This window comes from Solenopsis invicta, chromosome 9 (assembly GCF_016802725.1).
Source record: "Solenopsis invicta isolate M01_SB chromosome 9, UNIL_Sinv_3.0, whole genome shotgun sequence".
In the NCBI taxonomy this organism is placed as follows: Eukaryota; Metazoa; Arthropoda; class Insecta; order Hymenoptera; family Formicidae; genus Solenopsis; species Solenopsis invicta.
The window spans coordinates 10,503,016-10,529,173 of NC_052672.1; the positions used below are offsets into that span (position 1 = coordinate 10,503,016).

The 26,158-nt window shown below is 40.7% G+C and overlaps 2 protein-coding genes across 4 annotated transcripts in view; one reads left to right on the forward strand and one right to left on the reverse strand.

Annotated features, from left to right (window-relative positions):
• LOC105207389 overlaps positions 1-21,658 on the reverse strand; it is a 33,210-nt gene extending 11,552 nt beyond the window's left edge. Inside the window, exons 1-2 of one of the 2 annotated variants that reach the window (XM_026136973.2) lie at positions 20,389-21,658; positions 217-716 (exon numbers count right to left, since the gene is read on the reverse strand). In XM_026136973.2, coding sequence (XP_025992758.1) covers positions 217-716; positions 20,389-20,398 — 510 coding nt within the window. In that variant the 5' untranslated portion in view covers positions 20,399-21,658. The remainder of the gene's footprint in view (positions 1-216; positions 717-20,388) is intronic. The other variant, XM_011176820.3, reaches the window with a different exon arrangement.
• LOC105207388 overlaps positions 13,421-26,158 on the forward strand; it is a 148,472-nt gene continuing 135,734 nt past the window's right edge. For both annotated transcript variants that reach the window (XR_005575544.1, XM_026136983.2), the window contains exon 1: positions 13,421-13,934. Coding sequence is in view for 1 of the 2 variants with exons in the window: in XM_026136983.2 (XP_025992768.2) it covers positions 13,749-13,934 (186 nt within the window). In the remaining variant the exon portion in view is untranslated. The remainder of the gene's footprint in view (positions 13,935-26,158) is intronic.

Genomic DNA, 26,158 nt, shown 5'->3' on the forward strand with positions numbered 1-26,158 from the left:
GCATCTTATAATTAAACATAAAAACGTATAGTATTAAACTATGTAATTGGTAAACTGAATTGCTATTGACTGAATGCAAAAAAATTGCGAATGTCTTGTTAAAGATAAATTTTACATTGTATTAATCGGTAACTATGTTCTCAGTTCTCTTTTGCAGAGATTTTATCAAAGTTAAGTTATTACATTTAAATTTTGCTCATTTGATGAAAAGATTACCTTCTCTCCTTTCTCCATCTTGTGCGCGTGAGACCGCGACCTGCAGTGTTTGTACAGATTCGATTTGGTCTTGAAGGAGATTCCGCAAGGCACACACGGATACGGTCGTTCGTTCGTGTGCGCCCTGATGTGCTTTTGAAGGACACTGGGCTTGGTCCACGTCATCGGGCAGTAAGGGCACGCGTAGCCACTCTTCCGAGACTCGGTGGTAGGCTCGACTCCCCCTGCCGACTCCGGGGAAGGCTCGAGCTTGTTGCCGAGTTCCTTCGATGACTCCTTGCCGTCCTTGTCATCGTCCTTCCGCTTGGGCGCCTCATCAGAGACGACGTTGTTTGCCGTGCCCTCCTTCTCGACGACTTTTCGCGCAACTTCCGTCGTCGCCATCTTCTTGAACTTCTTGTGCAGGTACTTTGGCTCGCCATCGTTGTTGTTGTTGTTATTATTGTTGTTGTTATTGTTATTGGTCAGCTGTGGGTCTGTCATCGCCACAGTATGGGTCTCTGCAAATAGCGTGACACCAGGTCCTTTTAATCACTGCCGACTGTTGGAGTCGAGACAAAAAGCGGAGTGAGAAAGAGAAGGCGAGATCATGCGCGGCGGAACGAATGCGCTCTCAGGTGACTCACGAGATGCGAGAACGGACGTTGTTGTCCCGTGTCGAGGGGGAAAGGTGATTCATGAAGGATTCTCAATACTCTGCACGAATCGCCAAGATTATTCTGTGAAGCGGACATCGATTAATCCGATTTTAATCTCCGATTATCTTCGCGACAGGATGACGTTTGTTGACGTTAGGGAATAACAAACGTGTAAAAAGTCCCCGAAGTAACAGAGTTTTTGATTACGTGCAAAGTAACATTACGTAATGACGCTAAAGACGCGTCGAATTTACTTATGACGATGGATTCGTTCGAGTGACACGTGTGCGACGACGATCGTGTATAGGAAAAGTGCTCGAGGTCGTGCCAAGCAAAGTATTAGGATGACGACGCGACGATTGGAAAATTCTAGTCCACCGTGTCAATTGCCTTATGACGTTTCCATAAATACACAGGCGTTAATGCACTCTCGATGTGAAATAAGAAAACATACTGATACTCATGTGTGTCGTATTATGTTCTGTCGATTACACAGCGCTGACGATTACATGACGCATAAAAATGAATTGATTTGTTACGGATAATTGCGTCGAATCACGGTCGAGACATCAAGCGTAATATTACGTTAAAGTTACATTGATAAATTCTGTCCCGATTTTTAGACGTTACTCATGATATCATTATTAATCTGTAATTGCGCGGAATCGTATGTACATATTAAAAAATAAACGAAGAAAAACATAGATTGTTACGTAAAAAGATTATTAAATAATGTGAACGTGCATGCTATGCGGTTTTGATTAAAGAAAAAAAATATTAGCCTACAGCATATTGGATATTTTTATAACAACAGTAGTGCACTCTATTTCCATACGGCATGTCGTAGGTGAGAGCGCATTTATTTTCGTATTAATTAATTTCGTCGTATAAGTGTAGGATAAAAATATAAATTTTTTTTTCGGAGCATACGTATATTGAGAAGAGGTATAAAAATACCATAAAAATACATATATGTTATTTCTTATATATCCTGCATAAGGAAAGTAATCAGGAGATATTTCGCAGTGCACTTTCGCGATCGGGAAAATACTTGACCGTGAATAATCGCTAATAATAATCTGTCAATAGATATTTTTCTCCGCAGCGGAGAAATAGCCGAGCCGTAGCTAAAACGAGTGATACATACGGGGAAAACATAACAACTCCGCAAATAATTCAATTAGGAAATTCGCATCTTGCGGTATCACCAATTCCCGTTGATTCCGTTATAATGGCATTTTTATTCCGCTTTTAAATATACGTTATTACGTTTAGGGCTGTCTTTGTGTGTGTGTGAAATTATCTTGATTCTTTTACATAAGACAGGATATAGCTTCAACGCCCGCTAAATATAGTATTTATATGTATAATAATTTTAAGGTATTGAAAAAACATTTTAAGCAATGCTTCTTTAATTCTGTTAAAAATACATATTTCTGGTATATAGATTAAATTATATGATTAAATTAATTAAACGATATTAATACATTAACATCGTTTAATAAAATATCGCAACGTTTTAAACGGAAATTGATTTAAACGTAATTATCCGCGTGTTCAATATTCAAGACGCGACAGGTCGTCCCCGTGGAATTATACGGCAATGCGACGTTGCAAAAGCGGAAGTTAAGGACGGGTTCAACAGTTCAGATTCGTTTACGCGAACGAGCGAGACTTCTCTGGGCCTGCATTTTCATTTATAAGTGACCGAGGTCTTCCGTGTTTGCTCACCGGCGCGGCGTGACCGATCGTCGACGAATTATTCAGCGTGAAATTATTTAGAATCAAAGTCCCGTGATTATATTTTCTTCTTTTTCGCGATGCAGTAATTACGTGATTAATCGACGTGTGTGGGTCGATAGCATCATCGAAATGCCGTATTCGGCTGACGTCAACTTTTTTTATTATAATTTAAAAGGCCTATTCTATAACCTTAACGATGTTATTATGACATCATTACGCAACTATTACATGATACAAAAAACTTGAATAGGTCCCTAAATTTGATACAGTCGTTAACCTGATATTAGATTGTACATCGCAGTCGTGTGTATGAGGATAATTTAAAAATTTTAATTGATTCGTATTCATTGCATGACGTATTCAAGTTAGTAATGTGGTTGCACAATTATTTAAATTGTTTAGCTTGATATCCATTCACACAAGTTACAAGGCATTAAATGATCAAAGTTCCAAGAGTCTTTTTTTCTCTTTTTGCGAATTTTATCATTCGTAATTAAAAAAAATATAGATATACATATGTAAAATACAGTTTACTTTTTTAGAAATGTTCTACAACATATCGTCATTATAACGACAAATTATTCTAATCAGATGTCTCTCTTCTCTTTCTTATGTGCGTGTTTTAAATTTTGCATTAAATTTACCATCAAATTTGTAAGCAATTTCGTAACTCGCAAAAACTTGTGGAAAAAGTATCCCCAAGAACACGATCGTTGATTATGAAATATTAAATTTTTTTTTGGCAATCAATATCAGCATTTCTTTTAGAGAAACAAGCGACGAGTTAATGGTAATATTGTGAGAAAGATTTATCGCGTTTTAAAGCATCAATTCATTCTTATTTATCTCGTTTGCCTTTAAAAAAAAAAAAAAAAATAAACGAGTTTCACTCTTTTGCATAATCGTTGGTTCTTCTTGACACCTGCCTTCTGATTGACACGAGTTCAGGTCGCAGAGGCACTAGGACTATGAATAATTCTACGGCCTCTGTTTTTTTTTCGTCTACATAGTTGACCTCATCGTATCCCTCGTTGAAGAATGCACGTCGCCACCGGGCGTCCACGTCGTTCGCGCGTATATTTTTATAACTAGCAGAAATCGCCGGCCTTTTCTTGGATGCCACTTTCGCGGCACCGTTCGCCGAAGTACCCGGTAATTTTGGACCGCGCTATTTATACGCGCAAATAAAGTAGAGGGAGAAAGAGAGAGAGAGATATATATATATATAATGAGAGAGAGAGAGGCAAAGAAGGACGAAAAAAGAAGCGTGAGGAGCTGGCAGAACGCGAGCCAATCTCGTTCGCCGACGGAGGCATTTCTCGCGGAGAGTCACCGCCGTGTCCAAAAGACGAGACTTACATCGACGGTCCATTTGGCAGCGGCGATTTTCTCCGCTCGGAAAAGGAACGCCGGGAAATCACCGTGAAATTTTTGATTCTTCTAAAAAGCAACCAAAGTATTGCGTAATATAATTTGAGTGACGTTGCAACTCGTACATAATAAGCGGAATTTTACGAAAGTGCAGATTACATAAAAAAAAAAGTCAAAAAACTAAAATATTTAGTCAGATACTCCTACAAAAAACACTATTTTATTAAAAAGAGATTAATCAACCATTTATCTTTAATACATATTTTATCCTTGTTTGAAATAAGGTTACACAATGCTTGAATAATCATCAATGGAGTGGTATTATTTTTTTTTATCAGAACATCTTTCAATTGATTATGTAAGTGATACCGGAGAAAGAAATTTTCTCATACAATTATTCAGAATTGCTTACCGTTCTTCAAAACTTCGCTTTTTCCCAGCTATCGTAACTGCCTCAAATATCATCAAGTCAAGTAGTTTTGAAGAGTAAAGTGAAATACAATTTTCTCCTCTAATATCTCTTAAGTATCTTTCATAATCTCTCTTGAAAGAGTTCTGCTAGAAGAATGGTATAATATTGCATCGATTATTTAACTAATACATGACCTTATTCCAAACTACGATAAAATCTGTATTAAAGACGACTGACGAGCCCCTTAATTAAAAAATAAGTAGTTTCTCAGATGTTCACATTATTTTGTGTATCCGCAGTACATTATTCGGCCTGAATCGCTCGTCCGTTCGACAAGTGGTACGAGAGCGAGGATGAATCACATATAATTGCAACTGCAAAGGTTACGGTGCACGCGAGCGCAGCAAGTTGATCCGTAGATAAAAAAAAAACTCTTTTGTGAACGGACACGCCGTGAGAAGATACGCATTACGCGGATATACACGCGAAATACGCGGATCTCGTTAGGCTTTTCTCCGGTGAAGATGAATGAAACGACGAGGGCGCGTTCTCTGCCGTCAAATCCATTCTTATTCGCTCACAGTCGTATGCACTACGAACATGCGCGCGGTATCTACGCGGTATTATCGCAGGATGTTTTATGTGTTGCGGATCGACGTAAAAGTACGTGCGCAAGGAAACTGAATCATCATCGTCGTCAGCGTTTCGCGCTATCGCAAATTTACATAAGGCGTCTATGTTCTATCGCAATAATGCGTACGCGATATTATTATATTTAACTATAAAGAGGTACGATGGCTATCTTTATAACTGTACATAATGACATTGTGTGTATTATATCAATATTCAACAGTAGATTTTGACTCATATCTTATAAAGTAATTGCATTGTAATTTCCAATTTACTGGAGATTAACTCGAGAATAATCAGATGATGTTTTTTTATATTCCAGAGTTGGAAAAATAAATCTCACGATAAATCTTTTTTATTAATCCAAAATTCACATCTATTTTTCATTTGAAGATTCCAAAATCTAATTCGTATAACAGAAACAAGTTATGACTCATATGAGTCATAGTACCGATCCATTTATCTAACTAGGATACAGAAAATACCTGAGGTGATCATTTAAGTTATAAAATCAATCATGGTAAGAATTTATATTACAAATTCGAAATAATATGAGTTTGAATAAGGTTTGAGTTAAAAAGTGTTATAAACTATTAATAAAAGCTTTTTGTGTTTGTACAATACAAAAAATTTATATCAATTTATTTTTATTGAAAAATTAGAGGTGTGCGGGCACCCAAGATTTCGGGTCGGGTCGGAAATTTTGTTCGGGATCGGGTCGGGACCCAAAATCGAAACAAAATCCCAAAATTTTGTAAATTTTGAGTACTCGGATCTAAAGTCTGGTCAAGTAGCGGTCAGAGATCTAGATACTTTATACACTGATGTGAGAAAAAAATTACTAAATTTACATAAGGCATTTCGTTTATATTGAATTACTAAATTTGAATACTGCCAATGAAATATTTACTTACAGTACATAAGTATTTAATCAATAAAAAATGATAATTAAATTAGTGGTCACTCCTTGTACTAAATAAATATATATTTACGTTCGGAAAAAATTTTATTGGGGTAATATTCTAACAAATAATTATTAAAATTTAATAATTTTTTTCTCACATCAATGTATAAGGTATTTAGATCTATGACCGCTTCTTGACCTGATTTTAGATCCGAGTACTCAAAATTTACAAAATTTTGAAATTTCGTCTCGATTCCGAATATTGATCTATACACAATCTATCACACAAGATCGTTATCTGCCTATTTAAAAGAAAAATTATTTTTACGAAATTTATAGATTAATTTAAGCATTAAGGCACTATTACGCATTCACTTAGTAAGTTATCCAATTTCCATTACTCGAGAATTCACTGATATCATTTTGACACTTTCTATAAGATTTTCCGTTACGGTAACAACTAATAGATAGTTCGGGCATGACGACACAATTGCTTTAAAATGAATACTTTAGAACTTTGAGCTTTCTCTTAATGATGAGCTGCACGTTTTCAATTGAATTTTTATCAGGTGACTGCGCAGGTCAATCCAAAGCTTGAATACCATTTTCGGCTTTCCATACAGAGCACAAACGGCTGCGGTGCTTCAGGTCATTGACCTTTTGCAATATCCACGATTCATTATTCGATCCAAACTACTTCTCAACGGACTTCAACAATGCTTGTCAATAAATTTTGAGCCAAAAGATGTTCGCCCCTCCAGATGCAGCCGTCTTTTCAAAATCATAATATTTGCTCTCTTTTTGGCTAATAACTTTTATTCTTATTGCAATGTCAACATAGATTTTCACTGAAACAACTTGAAAATGTATCTTCTTTTTCCGACGTTTCTCGCGTTTTTCCTCTTTCAGGAAAGTCATCGATATTCTTTTGTTCCTTATATCGTATCACTCACTTCCGTACAAAGTCTTCTGTCTTAGATATATATTTAGCAACAGTTTTATAAATCATTTTAAGTCCTTTACAGTGAGTACACAAGAACACTGTCTCGAAACATTTAGCATACGTTTAAGCACTCATTTTGGAAATCGCGTTCTTGTCACAATGGAAAGTAATACTAGCGTCTCTAGTGCAAAGCATAATAGTTTCCCATTCCTTTCAACGAATGCAACAATGGTAAAGCTACCTAATAGTTTTCTCTTAAAGCAATTTAGCTCTTGTGTGACAGAGTGTACGTAATGATATTAATAAATTATACAATAAATTCTACAATAATTAATATAAATATAATTAATAATAATTTAACAGGGGTGTAAAAAATTACCACAGGTAATCGTGTTTAAACGAAAAAACGACATGACTATTCCCGGGGTAAAAGTTAGAGAATTTTTTCATACTGAACACATGATATTGAGATTATCGGCGAACGTTGAAGAGATGCTATTCTTTATTCGTATTTTACATAATTGTATCGCGTGTTACGAATCGAGGGTAATATTGCCGGTGAACTGAAAAGGGATAAACAGGAAAGGGATTATCATCGGGGGAGGGGGGAGGGTGTACCGCCCGGAGTTTCGGATTATTCAATTAACGGTCTCTCAAATATTTGCCTGAAATTATAGCTTGTTATTGAAGTTATTCGTGCATTATACGCGCATATACTAGCATAAGCTGCCTTGTAACGAATATACTTCGCAAACGCATATGGCAGTGCAATAAATACTGAGCTCGCATGCACTCCCAGAGTCCGCAGAGCAACGAAAATGGGTCACGATACGTTTTGTTTGCATTTCGAGCAAACGCAGATGCAGATTTTGGTCGACTATACTCGCTAGTATAAAATACACCGCAGTTATTTCCCTGCGAATAACGCGCTCCAATTCCGTGGACGCATTTAATTCCACGAGAAGCTAAATAACATTTAAAGCGAAATAACATTTAGTAGGTATCTTGCAATTTTTATATGGCTACTGGAAAAGGAAAATCGTGTTAAATTATTTTGCAATTTGTTTCAGAAAAGAATAAAAATGTACTTTGGATAAACTTTAAACGAGAAAAGCGTGTAGAATCCACTTCTAGTTCTCTCAAAATTTTAATTAATACAATTGTAAGATTTAAATTTACTTCGACATAAAAGAATAAAAATCGACGTGACCTTATCTCGCATCAACAATTGCTATTTTTTCATCCAGAATTGCGTTTAAGTGACAAGTAAAATGAAATACCTTGATGAAAATCGTAACGCAGTTTTATGCGAAAATCATTTTCGTCCATGCAATAAATCCGTTTGCCAATTTCATCGGAAAATGTCACGCATCTCGCCAAAAAAAAAAAAAAGATCGTCAATCATACACCAAAAGAATTCCGAAAATAAAATTCTCCGAAATAAAAGAATTAGCTTAAAATAAAATTGCCTCCACCACTTTATTTTAGACCGATCGTCACCGCGTCGAAGAGAAGACGTGAGATTTTCGGCCGTGCCATTGTGCGCGTATGAAGTTAGTCGCGGACTCACGGCATAAAGTTTTATTTTCGGACTTTCGATCGCCGAGTTTAGCGATCTCGCCCACGTCGTTTCCTCCAGTCCGAATAAAAGCCCGATATAGCTAGGCTACGCGAGTCTCTGGGGTACCTTATTGATGTATTGGTGTTATTATTGTTTGCCCTCTATCTTGATAGCTCGCTCCCTGACCTCAGTCCCCTCTCTTGTCGATGTATCAGCAGGCGTACGCGCGCGAAGATTCTCATGTTATATCTTGCCGCTTGGCCAAAACCGAGGGGCAAATATGAGACAAATCTATATTCATGATGGATATTTGATAAAAATCAAAAAATTAAACACGATATTTCTTGTATCTAAAAACCACGGGAGTTAATTTTTTATAAGCGTCTTTTTCAAATAAAAATAATACAGAAACCATAAAATAATACATTGCGCCCAAAATTACATAATAAATGCAGTAAGAAAACAACGTGAGCATCTATTTCAAAATTGTTTTAGTCTGTTTTTTTTTTAAATTGTTAAATGGAAAATATGGGCAACAATTTTACTAGCGTTAGTGTTAAACGAGTGGATAAGATCAGAAAGCAAGTCATAGTTGTTGCTTCGTATGATATTGGGCATAATCGCGAGTGAGAGCCCGAAGAGGCGAAGCGTAAACTCGTACAAATGACCAATTGCAACCTATGAATAGTTCGTTCAGTCTGCCGTACGTCGTGCAACGTACATCATGCCACCGCGCGCTATATGGATCTGACAATTCGTTAATCGTTTTATGCCGGACGCGTCAGACGCGTTAAGCGCTCGTTCAACTGACCGCGGCTTAATCCCGTCATACCTCAATTTTCGCGCTTATTTACGTCTGATTCTCAATTAGTGCTCTACCGTTTGAGATCAAAATTTTATCTTGGCTCTATCTTTCGTCTCGATACGTTGCAAAAAGTCAATAACACTCACGTGTATTGAAAATCCTAATAATTTTCGCATTCTGTCGCAATTGAGTTGTGTTTTGATATTTCTGTTTAATTTTAATGACTTTTCTACTTTGTCTCTTTTTTTTAGTATTACTTTTCAACCTTTATTTTATCGAAGATCCAAACAACTTAAAAATAAATTACTCGAGAGCGACAGTCATTCCATAAACATGAATATTCTATAAGAAAAAATGATACTTAAATTAGCGGTTCTTGTATTAAATATTTGATTAATACTATTTCGATAAGTAATTATTAAAATTTACTAATTTTTTCTTTCAGTGTGTATAAACCTCATCTTTAATTGCATTATATTCAAAACGCGGTCCGTATTCAATTATTAATTTTTGTAAAAAAAATTGTTTCACAGATGAGATGGGTTCTACCTCTTCGGTAGAATAAGAGTTAATGCGGGATTCAAATCGCGCTAGACATGACATGCATAAGGCGTGATTTATTATATCAATCGTGCGTGGCCGCGTAGTTAAACAGGAAAACGCGACCACGAGTTGCCGATTAATTATCGCACGAAATACAAGAAGCCCGTGTGGAAGCCCTCGTTCTTATCTGGCTCAATTGACAAACGGGAAATCAGGCTTGAATGGCGTTGCGCCATTCTCGCATGTTATTATACAACAACAGCGTCGGCTCCTCCGCACCTGTAGAAGTCAGCGAATGCTCGGAATTCCGTCGCACGTGAATCAGTGACGTCGAGAGCGTTATCGAACACCGGATTGTGGAAACCGGCTGCGCGCGGTTTCGCGACTTTCGCCAACGAGTCGAACGTTGATCCTCTCTGCCCCTCGATCGTCTTCCTCGCATCGTGGATGGAGAGAAAAGATAATTCTGGCTTTTTGAATATTTAACGCGCGTGGCAAGATCGACGGGAATTCTTCTCAACACGTAAGAGAAACGAACGAGCACCGAAACCTCGTGGCATATTCGTTGATTTCTGACAATGAGTCAGACTCTAGATCGATCCCCCCCACCTGCCCTGCCGTTCGATCATTAATTCCACTTACGCTTACGATAGCCATTCGATTATTTTCTGCTGGTACGGGGTGAAGTCTAATTTAACTGATGTGCGATAATCGATAATAGCAGAATGCTGCTTTTTATAGCGTGGACAGTTGTTGTTTCGGCGGACTCATTCGACGTGGCGACGGGCGCGTCAGTAAATTTAACCGTTTGTTAGTATTTTAATGTTACGCGAACAGCGCATTTATTGCACATTTATCGTGGTTATATCGCCAGATTGTGCGTGCGCCAGATGTACGAATACGTCGTCCAATTAACATCCGCTAAATGCAGTTTTTGCGTAAATCAAATCAGTGATAATATTTCTCTCGCTCGTAAATTACTTGGAAACCCTCGTCTCTCATTGAAATATATTTAGTGTACCGATTTTATTGTATAGGTATTTCGTTACTATTTATCTAATGTGTAATCAGTTGCTTGCACACAATGCATCTGCACTAAGAGAAAAAATTTCTAAATTTTAATAAATATTTATTCGAATAGTACTAATCAAATATTTACTTCGAACATTAATATTTATTCTCTAATAAAAAACAATACTTAAATTAAATTAGTAGATCTTGCACTAAATAAATACATATTTATATTTAATAAATATTTTATTGGTAACATTCGAATAAATATTTATTAATATTTAGGAATTTTTTTCCTCAGTGTGATAATTCGAATATGCAAAAGTTAATTAGTAAAAGCAATAATTAACACATATTGCTATTGAGCTTTCAATCAATTAATCCATCTCGTTCCCATCTAAAACGTTAGAATCATTATGCCGAAGTAACGATCGTTATTACGCGTTACGACATTCCTATGGAAATTGGATCACGTCAGAAGTGTGTCGCTACGGAAGCAAGGTTGGGAAACACTGGTGTATCGCGTAGCGGGTCTGTGCGGCGCGGCGGCCAAGCGCGCGCGTCGTTGCACCGGATGAACTCTCCGATCGTGCGGTGGCCGCTGCCGTCACCGTCGCCCGTCGCCTCTCTCTTCGTCTCACTGGTCTCACTGTATGCACGCAGCGACGGCGGCGGCGGTCGCTCGAGGTCGTACGGTGCTGCCACCGGCGAGGAAGCGGGAGATTCCCGCGATGTGCAAGTGAGTCACACGCGCGCAACCCGAGCCGCCGCCGTCGCCGCGCGCGTCTGACGAAGAAGCGGCATTCCCTGCCTCTCCCTTCCCGCGCCCATCGGCCGTCCGCTTGCGTCTGACGGAGCAACTCTCCCCTACCGTCGGCCTTCGCACGGCCACGCACACACACGTGCGCGAGCGCGCGCGCGCGCGAATGGTCTCGCTCGTGCGCTCGGGGATTCCGCCCGATACCCTGCGCGCGCGCTACCGTACTCCGCTCCGCGCGATAGTCCCCCACCGCGCGCCAGCGGAGACTCGACACGAATCCACACCGCTCCGCTCGCTCGCTCGCTCGTTCGCTGCCGGTGAACGGGTGATTGGGTCACGCACCCCGCCGTGCGTCTACGTGCCCTAGGACGTTCACGGCCGCCTATCCACGGAATCCCTCCTTTCCCCTTCCTTCCCCCTCCCCCCTCCGGCGCTTCCCAAAGAAAGGAGACTCTCTTCGAGACTGAACTTGATGATACAAACGGATGTTTTACTCCCTTCATAGGAGCACACACACACACATACACACACGTGCGCGCGCACGTACGGGTATACGACACTTTCTCTTTTTGTATAAATTTTTAAATTTCGTTCTGCTTTCGATTTCTCATCTTAACTTTACGTTATATTTCTCTGTTTTAAAAGTCACGTGTAACACTAGTTGTGATCTTAATTTCAGCGGATTATCGTTAAGGATGTATTGGACATACATCCTCCCGGCAAAGAAAATAAAATTTGGAAATGTATACATATAAACTGAGAAAAAAATACCTTGCACCAAAAAAATTATTATTTACTCGGTGAGGGGTCTCAATAGCTTATTTACTTGCAATCAAATTGAAAATTTCTTAATTAAAATAGTTACGTAAATAAAATGTAGAAATAATTTTTATATGAGCAATTTTTTGTTGCAATTCTGGAACATACTTATTATTAGACTATTTTTATATTCAAACTAAGATTTTTTAATTTAAGGAAACAATTTATTAAGTTTAATAATATTATTAGTTTATTTATAATCATTATTTAAATGTAAAAAATGTAAAAATATAATATTTTATACTTAATTATTTCATTATTAATTATACCCTCATTAGAGCACATGTCCACTTTTTATTGGAACAACTCTTTATCCAGATAGAAACGTGCCAAATTCTGTCTACTACTTTCAAATGCAATATAAAACAGTCTGTAATTTCTTCTTCATAATTTTCTTAAGCTTTCATTCAACTTGTGCATTTTGCACGCGAGGAAAAGCGAATCAGCGATCGAGAGATTTTAATCTCGCTCTCTTCATTGTCTGTCGTTACATCATCTAACTTGCGCGCTGCCACTATCTTGATTGTCACAATCTCGCGTGTAGTATCGATAAGAATCTGATAATTCACTAAAGAATAGCGTAAAATGGGTATACTATATATTGCTCGCGGCACTCTGGATTTTGATTGAAACGGCTCGACGATTGAGTCATTCGAGTGTCGCGCTGTCAGTCGTGTAAACAATATATGACTTCATATTTACCTTCTGAATCGTTTAATTAGATTCTATCGCTGACGAGTGCGCCGTTATCGCCAATAGTTCGCCTTCGCTTGTGCCCGTGTGACACACCGGCGGTAAACCTAACAGCGAAATTCTTCGTATTCGAGCGCCGCCTCTCATTACGAATTATCACGACGCACCTCTATGAATTGCAAATTCACCGAAGACCCGTCAATCGACGATCCGCGTGAGAACATCGGACGTTTAAACGTGTACCTCGAACGTTCCGCGAAAATTAGGACGAGTTGTTTGCCGTGTAAATAACATAATTCTTCCGGTTTCGACGCGCGGCGAGAGACTCTGCTGCACGCCGCGCCGCGGCTTTCTTGCGGCTTCCTTTCCGCGCGAAACAAACGCGCGAGGCGTGGTTATTAATGCTAGTTGAGGAACAACGCGATAAGCTTCGCGTACAATTAATCATGGTAGCCTCAATTGCTGATCTTCGCGTCACGATCGATGTGGAACGCGATACGTTATATTATAACTGTATCTCTACGATTTCATGTCCGCCGTCAATTTACCGTACATCAAAATACTCGGAATTCTCGCTCAGCGTCGAAATCGACGGCAGCGATTTAAATTTTATTGCTGGCGGCCGAGATTACATGTAAATTAATACGCACTGATTCGCTGTCGCCGTAAACGGTCTCAAGGATAAATTCCTTGATAAAAATGAAATCGATTTCTTTTTGCAGACACTTTATGAAATCCTTTGTCAACCGCTGTCACCATTCACAAAGTGGCGTGTATGCGTATGCGCGGGTAACAAAATTATCGCATCATCCGTGTCGCTCAGCGAAGGGGCCAAGAGAGTTCGAGAGAGATCACACGGTGACGATTAAGAACCTGAGAAAACGGGTGAGTGTCGTACAATCCTTTTAAGCTTATTACAAGACCGTAACGGGTTTATAGTATCGCCGAGCGAGCGTAATGAAGTTCGGTGGATTTACGATCGGGGGGTGCACGAGCAGTTAAAGTAAATTTAGATAGCGAGTAAAGTAAATTCCATTGTATCACGCGCGGCCGTCGCGCCTTTCGCGAGATATTTTAACCCGCGGATGTTCGCGTCGCGAAACACGAGTTTTCCATTTGATCTCGTAATTCTATTTTGGGAAAACCAATATCCCTGACAAATTACAAACTCTAAAAATCATACAGCTTGATTTAAGGCGACAGTTTTGTATCGCAAAAAAAGAAGAAAATACGCGTTCGTATCTCTCTTATCGATAAATAAAATTTGGGATAAATAATTAACTCCGAATTAATTCTTACTTGAAAAAAATTGGTTTCTCTATTTATATTATTGTTTTTGTTAAATATAATACCTGATTTTTTTCATACTCTTTTCATATCAATTGTTTGAGACATCAAAATGTTAACGTATTGTGTTGTTTAAATATCGATTAGTTTCATGTTTGGAAATTGTAGATCTGAAAATTGTTGAAAATCAAAAACGAGTGCGAAAACAATTAGACATTGATAAAAAAATATTGAGCCCAACATGTTTACGGATTAAACATTAAACAATTTGCACCATTTTATACAATATTTTCCCTGGCGAAAAAAGTTGTACAAAATTCCACATAAATTTAAAAAATGCTATAAAAATCTACAAACGGAATTGGAACACTATTGTCAATTTTAATACTTAAATACATATTTCTATCAAAAGATAAATATAATATTTCTACGAAGAGATAAATATTTCTATGAAAACGAAAATAATAATTTCTACAAATTTCTATTTTTAGTAAAATTTTGTACTTGTAGAAATTTTTTTCCGTCAAAGTAAGCTACTAAAAATATTATAATTCGTTGTAATTTCATCTATTTGTAGATACACAGAAACCACTCTTTACAAAAATTTAGAATTTTTTATTCAGATAGATTTTGTGGCATTTCTTAAATTTGTGTAGAATTTTTTCCACCGAAGTTTGTATTTGCACAGATTTGCGCGTTAATCGCACGGCAATATTTCTCAAACCTGTGCAATTCACAAGAAGCTAGGCAAACGAATCGATGACAAGAAGCGATTCCGCGAAATGTGTCAATCATCAACGGCGATCTCTTCCGCATAATGCACGATGGATAACGAGACGGATCAAATTCCTTTGATAGATTTACACGTGGCGTGAGAATTCCACAAGAGCAATCAGTGGAGATTCCTGTCAGTTGACGAATGATCTATCGCCTGACGTCTCCATATTTGTGTATAAAAGATGGTATTCCGGTAAATCGGGAGAATTCCTCTTACATCGGAGTTATCGTATTCTGTAAAAAATATCAAAAAAGATCTCGCAGCGAGCTGGTAGCAAACAAGTTATCACAGTGTTATCTACGCAATCGATACTCTTGTAATTAAAACTTTTACGATCGTAATCACGTGTCACATTGCGCGTTATATACGACACAATTGCTACCTATATTCGTAACTGTTTTCCACATTTATAAATAAGATAAATGGCATTAAACAAAGATAAATTTCAACAAATAAGTTTGAAATTTAGACCGATGAAATAGCGAATATAAATATAAGACGGCCTATGTTGCAGCGAATCTTAATGCTGAATAATAATATTTACAATCTTCAGCTTATGCGAATTGCATAGTCGAATTCGAAGCAGTTATTACATGATACCGGAATGAATAATATTATTAAATTGACAAGCGATTTAATAGTTTGATGCTCAAAAGCATCCATAGAATCCTCCCTCCCCAAAAGACTATAAAGAATTTTATTGCAAAAAATAACACCTTTAGCACAAACCGGAGAGTGTAAAATTATTGTTCGGCATTAACACTTTATTCCAATTTAATATATAAACAAAGTTTTTTATTTTTATATTTATTTATAAGTAAATATGACACATATGTTAAACATAAAATAATGATTTACAAGCATTCGAAATGAAAACAAATATATTTTTTTTATATTTATACAGCAAAATATTCTTTTATATTAAAATATTAATATATTTAATATATTCTTTATATTAAAATATTTCTTAAGAGAACTTGCTGTTTGTAGTTAAGATATTCGAGCGTTATTGATGCTACTTGACTAAAATAAAGGTGTAGAAGGAAAATACTCAAAGCGATAAAGTCGCAAATAAAAGCGAGAGAAACGAAGAAACATTCATTTATTCGTGCATCTGGGTCAATTTGACTCCCACGCACCCTGCTAAAGGTTAAGATTCGCTGTGACTGATATAGACCGTTTTACTTTTATATTAAATAAATGTCATATATTTTAAACATGAAATAATAACCATTGGAAATGTAGAAAATCTATATTTTTTTAAAATATTTCTTTACGTAGGCATTTTGTCTAATAAATTCATAGCTTTCAAGTTAATCAATAAATACAGGCATTGAAAATGATGAAATAGATTTCAATTATTATTACACTTCAAGTTAAAGTAAAGATGCAAAATATATTCATTTTTCAATCGTTTTCGAAATATAAAAAAATCTCAAGTTGACCGCTTTTGCAATCATACGCGGTTCTCTCTAATCGATAGACTCTCAAGAGACTGTATCAATAACACTTCTTTAGAAATTAACATTCGCATATAGCGTCACTTGTCAAACGTTTCAAAGCATAGCGGAGAGTACATGTTTACAGAATATAAATCTCCTTCATTCTACGTTTCTTTAACTTGCTCCGCGGACTTGTGCTATCATCCTCGCGCGCTATTGTTTACACACAAAACAGACGCCAAGTTCACCGCGTGTTTATGCTTGTTTCAAAGAAATGTTAAGCCTTATAGCGACTACTCAACCTCGAGACTCATTCTCCTTCGTTTTCATTATACACGAGTGCTCTTCGCGGACGAGGAATGATTCTCTCTGGGTTCTAGAAATTAAGACAATGTCTCTCAGATGAATAGTTCTCCCCGATATTTATTTTAAGGGCTCATCCAAATACGAATCGCGCTATTTGCCGAGAGCCCGAGTGATTCAAGAACGCGATTTTGCATAGCATTCGAATTACTCTTCCCCGATAGAAATATCCGCGAGTGTCAAGCCACATGCGCGGCAGTCTGAAGCTCTCGGGGGCTTGCAACTCCGACTCTCGGGGAGTCCCTTCCACGAATAGACGACAAATCGAGAGAAATTCCGACGATCCCACTCGCGCAGTCCGGCCGATTCCGACTTTATACGGTCTGGCCGTAGGTCGCTGCCGCTTCGTCCGTCGTGTCACCGTCGCTGTAGGCATAGAGAGAGAGAGAGAGAGAGAGAGAGAGAGGACGCGTCTTATACTCGCGGAGCTCGCTTCTCCGTGTGTCTTCTCGGCGTAGCATGAAAATAGCCCAGCGTACTTGGAATATCGCGTGGCCTACGCGCTAAGCATGCTAAAACAGCATCGTCCAACGCCGCTCGACCAACGGACGTTGCATGCGTGCGCGCGTGCGTGCGTGCGTGCGTGAGTACGGAGCGATTACTCAAAGAGGCATGCCCATCGATGCTCAATTATTAGAAAGTATTGAAAAATTTACCTTGGCTACTTAAGCATCGCTATTGACGCGTTTAAGTATAATACTCGCACGTGACGAGTATCATACTTATCAACTTGAAGAAAAAAAGATATACTAAGAAAAAAATACTTGAACAATTTATTTGTGAGGTTTTGAATTTATTTTATTGAACTGAATTTTTATTTAAATATGGAAAAATAAAGTCTATTATTCACATAAGATTGTTCGAACCATTACTTAATTCTTACTTATCCATAATTTATTTATTAATGACTTTCAAAAAAACATTAGAAAATTGTGAAAAAAAAAAGTTCAAGTATTAACAAACAAATGTTACTTGTGACGTTTTCTTCGATATTTATTAGCTATAAAAAATTTAATTGAAGATGAAATATATATTTCTGCGAAATGTCTCATTTTTTTGTCAATCGGTTTATTAGCTAGGAATAAAATTTTATATTGTCTAATCCAGTGATACGCAACCTTTTGTAAACTGAGGACCATTTTCAGAGATAGGCAAAGTCTTGCGAGTCGTATAAACACAAAAATACACGCGTGCGCACACACGTATGTATATTTATGTTAATATGAATACATATTATAATAAATGTGTATAATAAACAGATAAAAAAATTATAAGGTGCTAATAAAAAATGTCAACATAATTCAATTTTTAGAAATGGATTCATTTGTGGAATTAATTGCATTAATTTAAATTCTTAAAAAATACTTGAAAATCCAAAAATAACTGTAAGTAAAACGTATTAATGTGACATTTGATGAGAATGTGATTTTATATCCGCGATTATTTCGACTATGAGTCAGCGGGCCGTAAAAAATTCATAGGCGGGCCGCATGCGACCCGCGGGTTGCATATCACTGATCTAATCAATTAAAAATGAGATATATTTCACAGAAATGTACATTTCATCATCATAATTAAATCTTTTTAAAACAAATACATATTGTGAAGATAACTTCACAAGTAACATTTACTTACTAATACTTTCTCTTTTTTTTCTCTCTTAATTTATTTTTGTGATGAGAGTCTTTAATAAATAAATGAGAGATAAGTAAGAATTATAAGTACAAATTTAAAACTATTTTATATGATAAAATAGACATTTTTTAAAGAAAGAAATCTGTTCTTGATCAAATTATCATTTTTAATGTATAATAGACAATAACTTCTCTACTCTTCATTATAAATTCGTGTTTTACAACTGCTTACTACACACTAAATTAAGCTAATATACCTAATGGGGAATCCCTACAAAGAAGAATCATTCGGAGCAAAGAGAAGAGGCGCAAAGAAAGAGAGAGAAGCGTATTATCTGTCAGTGTGCAGGTCAAAAATTGTTCTCTCGCCGTCTATCCGCTCCGCAACAACTTTCGTGCCTATCTCTCTCTCTCTCTTGAAGTTCACATGTATTTGTTTGACCAGAGGTGGTCGACCAGCGATATACTGGAGAAATACCGACTAGCGGTTAATTATAACTTGCGGGTTATTTACGGTTTTAATTTGCATGCTGATTCTTCGCGATTTAACGGGTGCTTCAGAATTACTTCTTTTCGATCGATGCGGCTTTCATTGAGAGCTTTGCAATCCAACTTTGTCAACAAATCTATTGAAGGTCTGCAGGAGAATATAATTATCTCATCTATCTCTAAAAGAAAATATTGTCCATGTAACGATTTTTATTTCTCTTCCTCAATCCGCTTGCAATTATTGCTATTATTATATCCATTTATTTTACGCAAAAAAAACTTGCATAAATAGAGAACATTATTTCTCGCGCGTCCGTTTGTCAGCGAGTTAAAAATAAAACGCGGTTGCAGGTCTACAAAGGCTAGCTAAGACTGCATTGTATTTTCAAGGATGGAAGCGGTTAATCAGCGATGATAATGTTTAAACGAATGCTGCCGTTATCTGCGTATCTCCTTCTCTTTTCATTGGAAAAACTTTACAACGTGACAGAAACGCCTTTCGGCGTAAAGATGCCGTGGAACATGCATGAACGTACGAGTGCGCATAGTCATAGATATCGCACACGCGTGCCTGCGATTGAAGGCCGAAATTACTATCGTATACGCGATGCTCACACGCCGTCCGGATAGTAAAAAGAAGAGGGCGGGTGGGGGGGGAGGAGAGGGTGGACAAGGGGGAGGGGGCGAATAGAGGAGCCAGTAATGCTGACACGGAGGACTTGACGTAACGACCGCAGCGTCCCTCGTAAATTTTTACAACGCGATCGTAACACCGTTCACAATGTATGAAACTGGACAGAAAAAATCCAATCTTTCTCTTTCTCTCTCTCTCTCTTGCTCTCATGATCACTCGGCTTTCCGAGTATCACGAAAACATGTCTGTGTATCGAGGCGATGAGACCGCAGAGAAGGAAGGGAGCGACCGAAAAAGGAGAACGAAGTAGCGTCAAGAGAGAGGAGAGAGAAAAACAGAGAGAAAGAGAGAGAGAGAGAGAGAGAGAGAGAGAGAGAGAGAGAGAGAGCGCGGAATGACGAACCGAGAGAGGAGGATCGGGATCGAAGAGCACGACCACAATACGCGAGAGAAGAGGAGAGAGACGGAAAAGAAGAGAGAAAGATAGAGGCACTGTTGTCGCATCATATCTCGTGAGTATACGGGGTCAGAGGAAAAGAGGGACAACAAACATGCCGCGCGGAGAGTGACTGTGGGTCGAGAGAGCAGGGGAGATCGGCAACGAGGGGCGGGAGAGAGAGAGAGAGAGAGAGAGAGGGGAGGGAGGGAACCACGGAAGAGGAGGACGAAGCGAGAGGAGGGAGGGAAATACGGGGAGAGACTCATGGTTCACCTGTCGTCATGGCAACGCCGCTTCGCCGCTCACTTGTTACTCCATCGGCATAGCTCGGCCCTCGGCGGCGGTCCTCTCGCAGCCTCCGCAGGAATACGAACGCGAGTCACGATCCATCGCGTGGGACAGAGAGCGAGCCGACGCCTCCTTTCCGATGGGCGAGCGCTCGCTTGCTGTGAAGGCGCGCGATCTCTCACTGCCTCCTCGACAGATCCTCTTTCTCTTTCTCTCCTTTTTTTCCAACGCACGCGCGGAAAAAAAGAAAAAGTGTCGCGCGCGCGTGAGAGAGACACGGTCTCACCACTGCACAATACGAACTATAGGAATTATCACAGAAGAAACACACTCTCCGCCCCGTGCGCTACGGGATATTCCGTACGTATGTATGTGCGTGTATGCGTGTCCGTCTCGTCCGTCGTCGGCTCTTTCACTTTACGGAGAAAACCGTAGAATTCGAACGTATCACAGTAAACGACGGAGGTGGGGAAAAAGCGCGCGAGCGCAACATCCACCCTTCTCTCCTCTCCGATTCGTTTTACTCGCTCCGTCCTCCCGCCACGTACTTAAGCCGAAGTCACTCTTCTATTTTAAGCTCCGCACTTGCCTCGTTCGTCGTATTCTCTCTCTCTCTTTCTTTCTCTCTCCCTCCTCGGCCGGCAACGCAAGCCAGTCGTACGTACGTACGTACGCACGCACGCACGCACGCACGCACGCACTGAGCGATATTCACACACTCGCATGCGCCCGCGATCTCTCGCGCTATATACGGTGTATATACGCGCGCGCGATTTCTCGTTATCCACTTACTACGAGCGCGTCAATCGCTGTTTGCTATGCAAATCCCGTCTGACCGGCGCTGACGACGATAACGACGACGACACGGACGGAGCGATAGCTCCGAATTGGCAGCGCTCCGTGCTGACGGATACGATATCTCTCTCGTTATTAGCGCAATCGGCCACGCGCGGTTAGTCATTGCCTGTCGACGACGACGACGACGACGACAGCAACTATGACACTTGCCGTGGATTCCACGACGCGGGATATCCTTGCCCCCACCGCACGACAACGACGACGACGACGACAACTACGAGGAGCGAAGCACCGAGCATCAGCGCTACTACCGCGCTGTCGCCGTCGGCACCGCTGCTGCTACCATCGCCGGCGATCGCGGCTCACTGCCGACGAGCGTCTCGCCGCCGCCTCGTGTGTCGCGTCGCGCGTCGTGTCGGGGACGCGTAAACGTGCCGCTCGCTCGCTCGCTCGCTCGCTCGCTCGCTCGTTCGCTCACGCGCGCGCGGCTTAGAAACTCCGACCGCGAATTCCCCGGCGGCGCGGCTGCGAGGGTCTCACTTGCACGCGGGTGACGTCATTGGCGCCTAAACGTGCGTCGTCGCCTGCGTCTCGCGCCTTCTCCTCCTCCTCCTCCTCCTCCTCCTCCTGCCACGGCGGGTAGAGAGGAGATCGGTAGCAGCGGGTACTCCGGCCGCGACCTCGTTTACCGTCGCTTGACACTCGCGCTTGACGCGCGCGATTCCGAGCTTCTCTCCACTCTCGCTCCTCTTTCTCTCCGGGCTTCTCGCACGAGGGAGGATCTACGATCGATCGGCGCCCGTCATCCTCGCGCAGACAGCCGCTGCTCTCGTACTCACCATGTGATAACGCGTCACTCCCGCCGCCGCTGCCGCTCCATTCATCGATCGGTAGAGGAGGCGAGTACTGCCGACCGCTCGATCCGGGATCACAGCGGCGCTCCTCACTGCTGATGTTGATGATGACGATGATCTACCGCGCCGATCGACTCTTCCGGCATGTTCCCCGTGTTCCGAGTGTAACATCGGCGAATCCACACACACTCCGCCACTCCGCCGGCAGCTTTCCTTCCGCCGACGGACAGAGATAGGATAAGGTTACAAGCGCCCGCTTGTGCACTCGCTGCACGCGTTTTCCCGCTTTTCGAGCGGAACTCCCTCGGAGGAATTTTCCTCCTTCCTTCGCACAACACGCAACTCACTCCTTCCCGCACACTCTCACGTTTTACTCTCGATCGCACTCTCGATCCTCGCCCGAATTGCCCGAATTGCCCGAATTGCGCGCGCGAACGTTGACGAGCGATAGTAGTCACTCGATCTCGCTCCGATTGGAACTCGAGAGCGCGCGAAAGTCAATTTTCCTCGGCAGCACACTCTTTTTTTTTTCTTCTTCTTCGTCCTTCCTCGATGATCCGCGCGCTCACGCGGCTCGCTCTCCTCCACCCGCTCTCTCGTCGTTTCAGCCGCGCGCGCGCCCCGTTGTCAACAAGTGATTTCCCGCGAACGTGAACGGACGACACACGTTACACACATACACACACGCACGCATGCACGATCCACGGTGTCGCGTTGCGGGGTCGCGCGCCGCACGACGCTACGCACCTCCTCACGGCGTTGTTATTGTTGCGTAACTGGCGGGCCCCGTGTAGCTGGCTGGCTCCGCAGCCGCGCTGCGAGACAGAGTGTACGGAGTGGCGGCGGTGGTGGCGGCGGTGGTGGTGTGGCGGCGCGGCGGCGGCGGCGGCGGCGACAGAGAGGAGGAGGAGGAGGAGGAGGAACAGGAAAGAGGACGGAAAGGAGAAGGACAGAGAGGGAGCGAGGAGAGGGGAGGGATCGGAGGTAGCCCCGTGGGTGAGCCAGTGGGCGAATACGCAACGAGAGAGAGAGCGTGCGAGCGGTGCGCCGTCTGGCGTGGTTGGCGACAGTCTACTGCCTTCCGAGAACCACGAGGCGATTCCGTGTATCGAACGCGCACCCGAGGGCCGTCGACGATGGTAGTAGTAGTCGTAGTAGTAGTAGTAGTAGTAATAGTAGTAGTAGTATTAGTAGTAGTAGGGGAGACGGGATCGGCGCGCGATCCTCCGTTGGAAGGGAGCAACACCATGGTGAGAGCGGGATCGAGGGACGAAGGGAAAGAGGAGCCAAGTAAATATATGAGAAAGCCCGAGCGACCCCGAGAGCAAAGGAGAGAGAGGGAGGAAGATGTAGAGATGAAGCGGGAGAAGAGAATTCAGACACGAGGCTCTCCTCAGGGACGCAGATATTCCCCGCGCGCGTACGCCTTCTCTTACGTGCACACGAAGAATCGTTACACGTCATATTGGAAGACGGTAATGAGGGTTTTAGCCGTGGCCTTGCCGTCCATCGCCGGAACCGCGCGCAAAATGGAAAATCTCCCCGTGAAATCACGTCCGACACGAGCGTCGAGACCCTGGCTCTTTTTATCGAACTTGCTTTGTATTTTCTTTCCTTTTCGCCACATTCGTCACGCTCGACGAATGAATGGTTTAAAAGATCGGTCGAAGTACGAATGATACTAACGACTGCAACTCGCTCTCGCTCTCTCTCTCTCTCTCTCTCTCTCTCACTCTTTCCAAGAGTTGACGTGTTCTTTCAATAGTTGGTTAGCGAATGTTTCGTCATACAAAGATGCAGTCGGACATACAGCCCCTACAAAGTAAATAAAATTTGAAAACGTGTTCGATAACACTTAAAATAAACTATGTACATACACGGAGAGAAACATTCTTTTTTAAATGAAAAAAATATACATTTTCTTAAAATCCGTATAGCATTTGTTTGTTCTGCTTAAAAGTAAAAATGTTTCTTGTAAATAGACTTTCAAGTAAATAGACATTACTCTAAGTATATAATTTGGCATTTTTACATTTTTTACATTTAAATAATGAATTATATTTTCATTGGAGCACACGTCTACTTATTGAAATAACTTTTGATCCAAACAGGAAATCGCCGCTAAATTTTTTCTACCACTTTCAAATGCAACATAACACACAATCTATAATTTTTATAACTTTCTCAATGTTTTGAGAAATATTCTAGCCATCCTTAAACTCGCGTCGCTCCGCAAGAAACGGAGATAAACCGATCGCAATCACTCGAGCGTTCCCTTCTTCTCGATCGACTCGCGTTTCTCGATTTTCCATTTACATTTACAACCGCACGTACATACAACCTCGATGCAACCTATTTTCGCGGTGCACGTATCGCAATGTAACGTTATCGTTGTTCGTAAAACGCCTGCTCCCCTCCGTCGCGCGAAACTCCATTCAAACGTCGCGATTGACGATCAGACTGCGACCGATTTCCAATTTTAATCGTCGTCGGATCCCAAGCCGCGGCCGGCGCGAGCCAACGTCATTGGCGGATCAGAGCGCGCTTTTTCAGAGATATTCAGCCCCTTTGGCGACGGCACCCAAACAAAACGCTATAAATAAAGCTGTGGAAATAGCGGCGGTGCGGGACACCCCAGACGACAACGACGACGAAACGGGGATCTCGCGCGATAATCTGCCTTATCTATTCCGGATCGCTAACAGCCAAGGGCAGACGGAGTCTCTTCCTCCGTCTTCACCGGCGTCACGCTTGTGTTTCGTCGTTTCTCGTTCTGAGACTTCAAGACTCACGCCAGGAAGAGAGAGAGAGAGAGAGAGAGATCCCTCTGTTATAACCACGTACAAACCTCTCATCCGGAAGGACAGCTGGTCTTCGAGGAAGTTGTCAAAGGGCACGCACAAGCACGCACACAAAATGACACTGAATGACAATGAATTTAAGTATTTTTAAAATATTTAAAAAGTTTGTTAAATATTTTTCCGTGAGATTTTCTGAGGGGTCGATCGTATGTAAAATAAAATAGTTATTTAACATTTATTATTTTAAATAACTCCTTATGACTTTTCTACTTCTCATTTTATATTTAAAATAAATTTCCAAAATCTGTTTTATAATTTTTATTTTAAATAAGTCGTATCAGTTATTTCACCGATCTCTGGATTTCGTACTATCCGTTAAAATGTTCCGAATATTTATAGATTGCTACACATTCGTGGAATACTTGAAATCTTGTCCAGTTTGCTGAAAAAAAAAATCTTTTTTTTTTTAGAAATCTTCTATAATTTTCAACTACATAAAAACCATTGTTACATGTAGGCATACATATTTTTCTTAATACACTCAAGTATTTTTCCATAAAAATTAATATTGCAACGGAGCGCGCTACGAATTTCAAGATTAATATTCCGCAATTGCATTCTCATTTGTAAATTGTGTGTTACGTCAGTGGCTAACGGTATTCGTGTTCCGAAATTATTTGGAGGTGTGCGATTCGACGATACCATCTCTACGAATTTTCGTTTGACCTTCGTCGCAATTAGTGGTTAATACGGTACGCGGTTATGGCGATTCGTCATCCAAGGACAATCAGACGGAGATATAATTAACGATTCCGCAGCGCGGAGCATGAAAGAGTCTCCGCCACGCATTGCGAACATTCATCGCATTGCGAACATTCATCGATCGTATCTGAAACGCAACACCGTCGCCGTTTCTCACGCACACGCGCCTCATAATCGTGGGCGATCATCGACTGCGCAATATCGCGTGTGCAACAAGTTACTTTTGTTAACTGGACGTAGGAAGAAGACAATACGAAGACCAATATGAATATCAAATTAAATCAAATCCGCTTTCACGCTTATACATCGATGAATGATATATCCGGTGAAAAAAAGAACTGGAACGTGCAAAAAAAAACGTTATGCAATCGTTTATCATTTTAGGTAAAGCCTCCGTAATGCATCTAAATTTCTGATGCATTTATTTTCGAAAAATAGCACACCGCGATTTTCCCAATAGCTATACGTACAATTGAAACGTCGAAAGCACGAGTGGCATACGGGATTTTGGCATACGAGTGTCGAGGTAAAAAAAAAAAA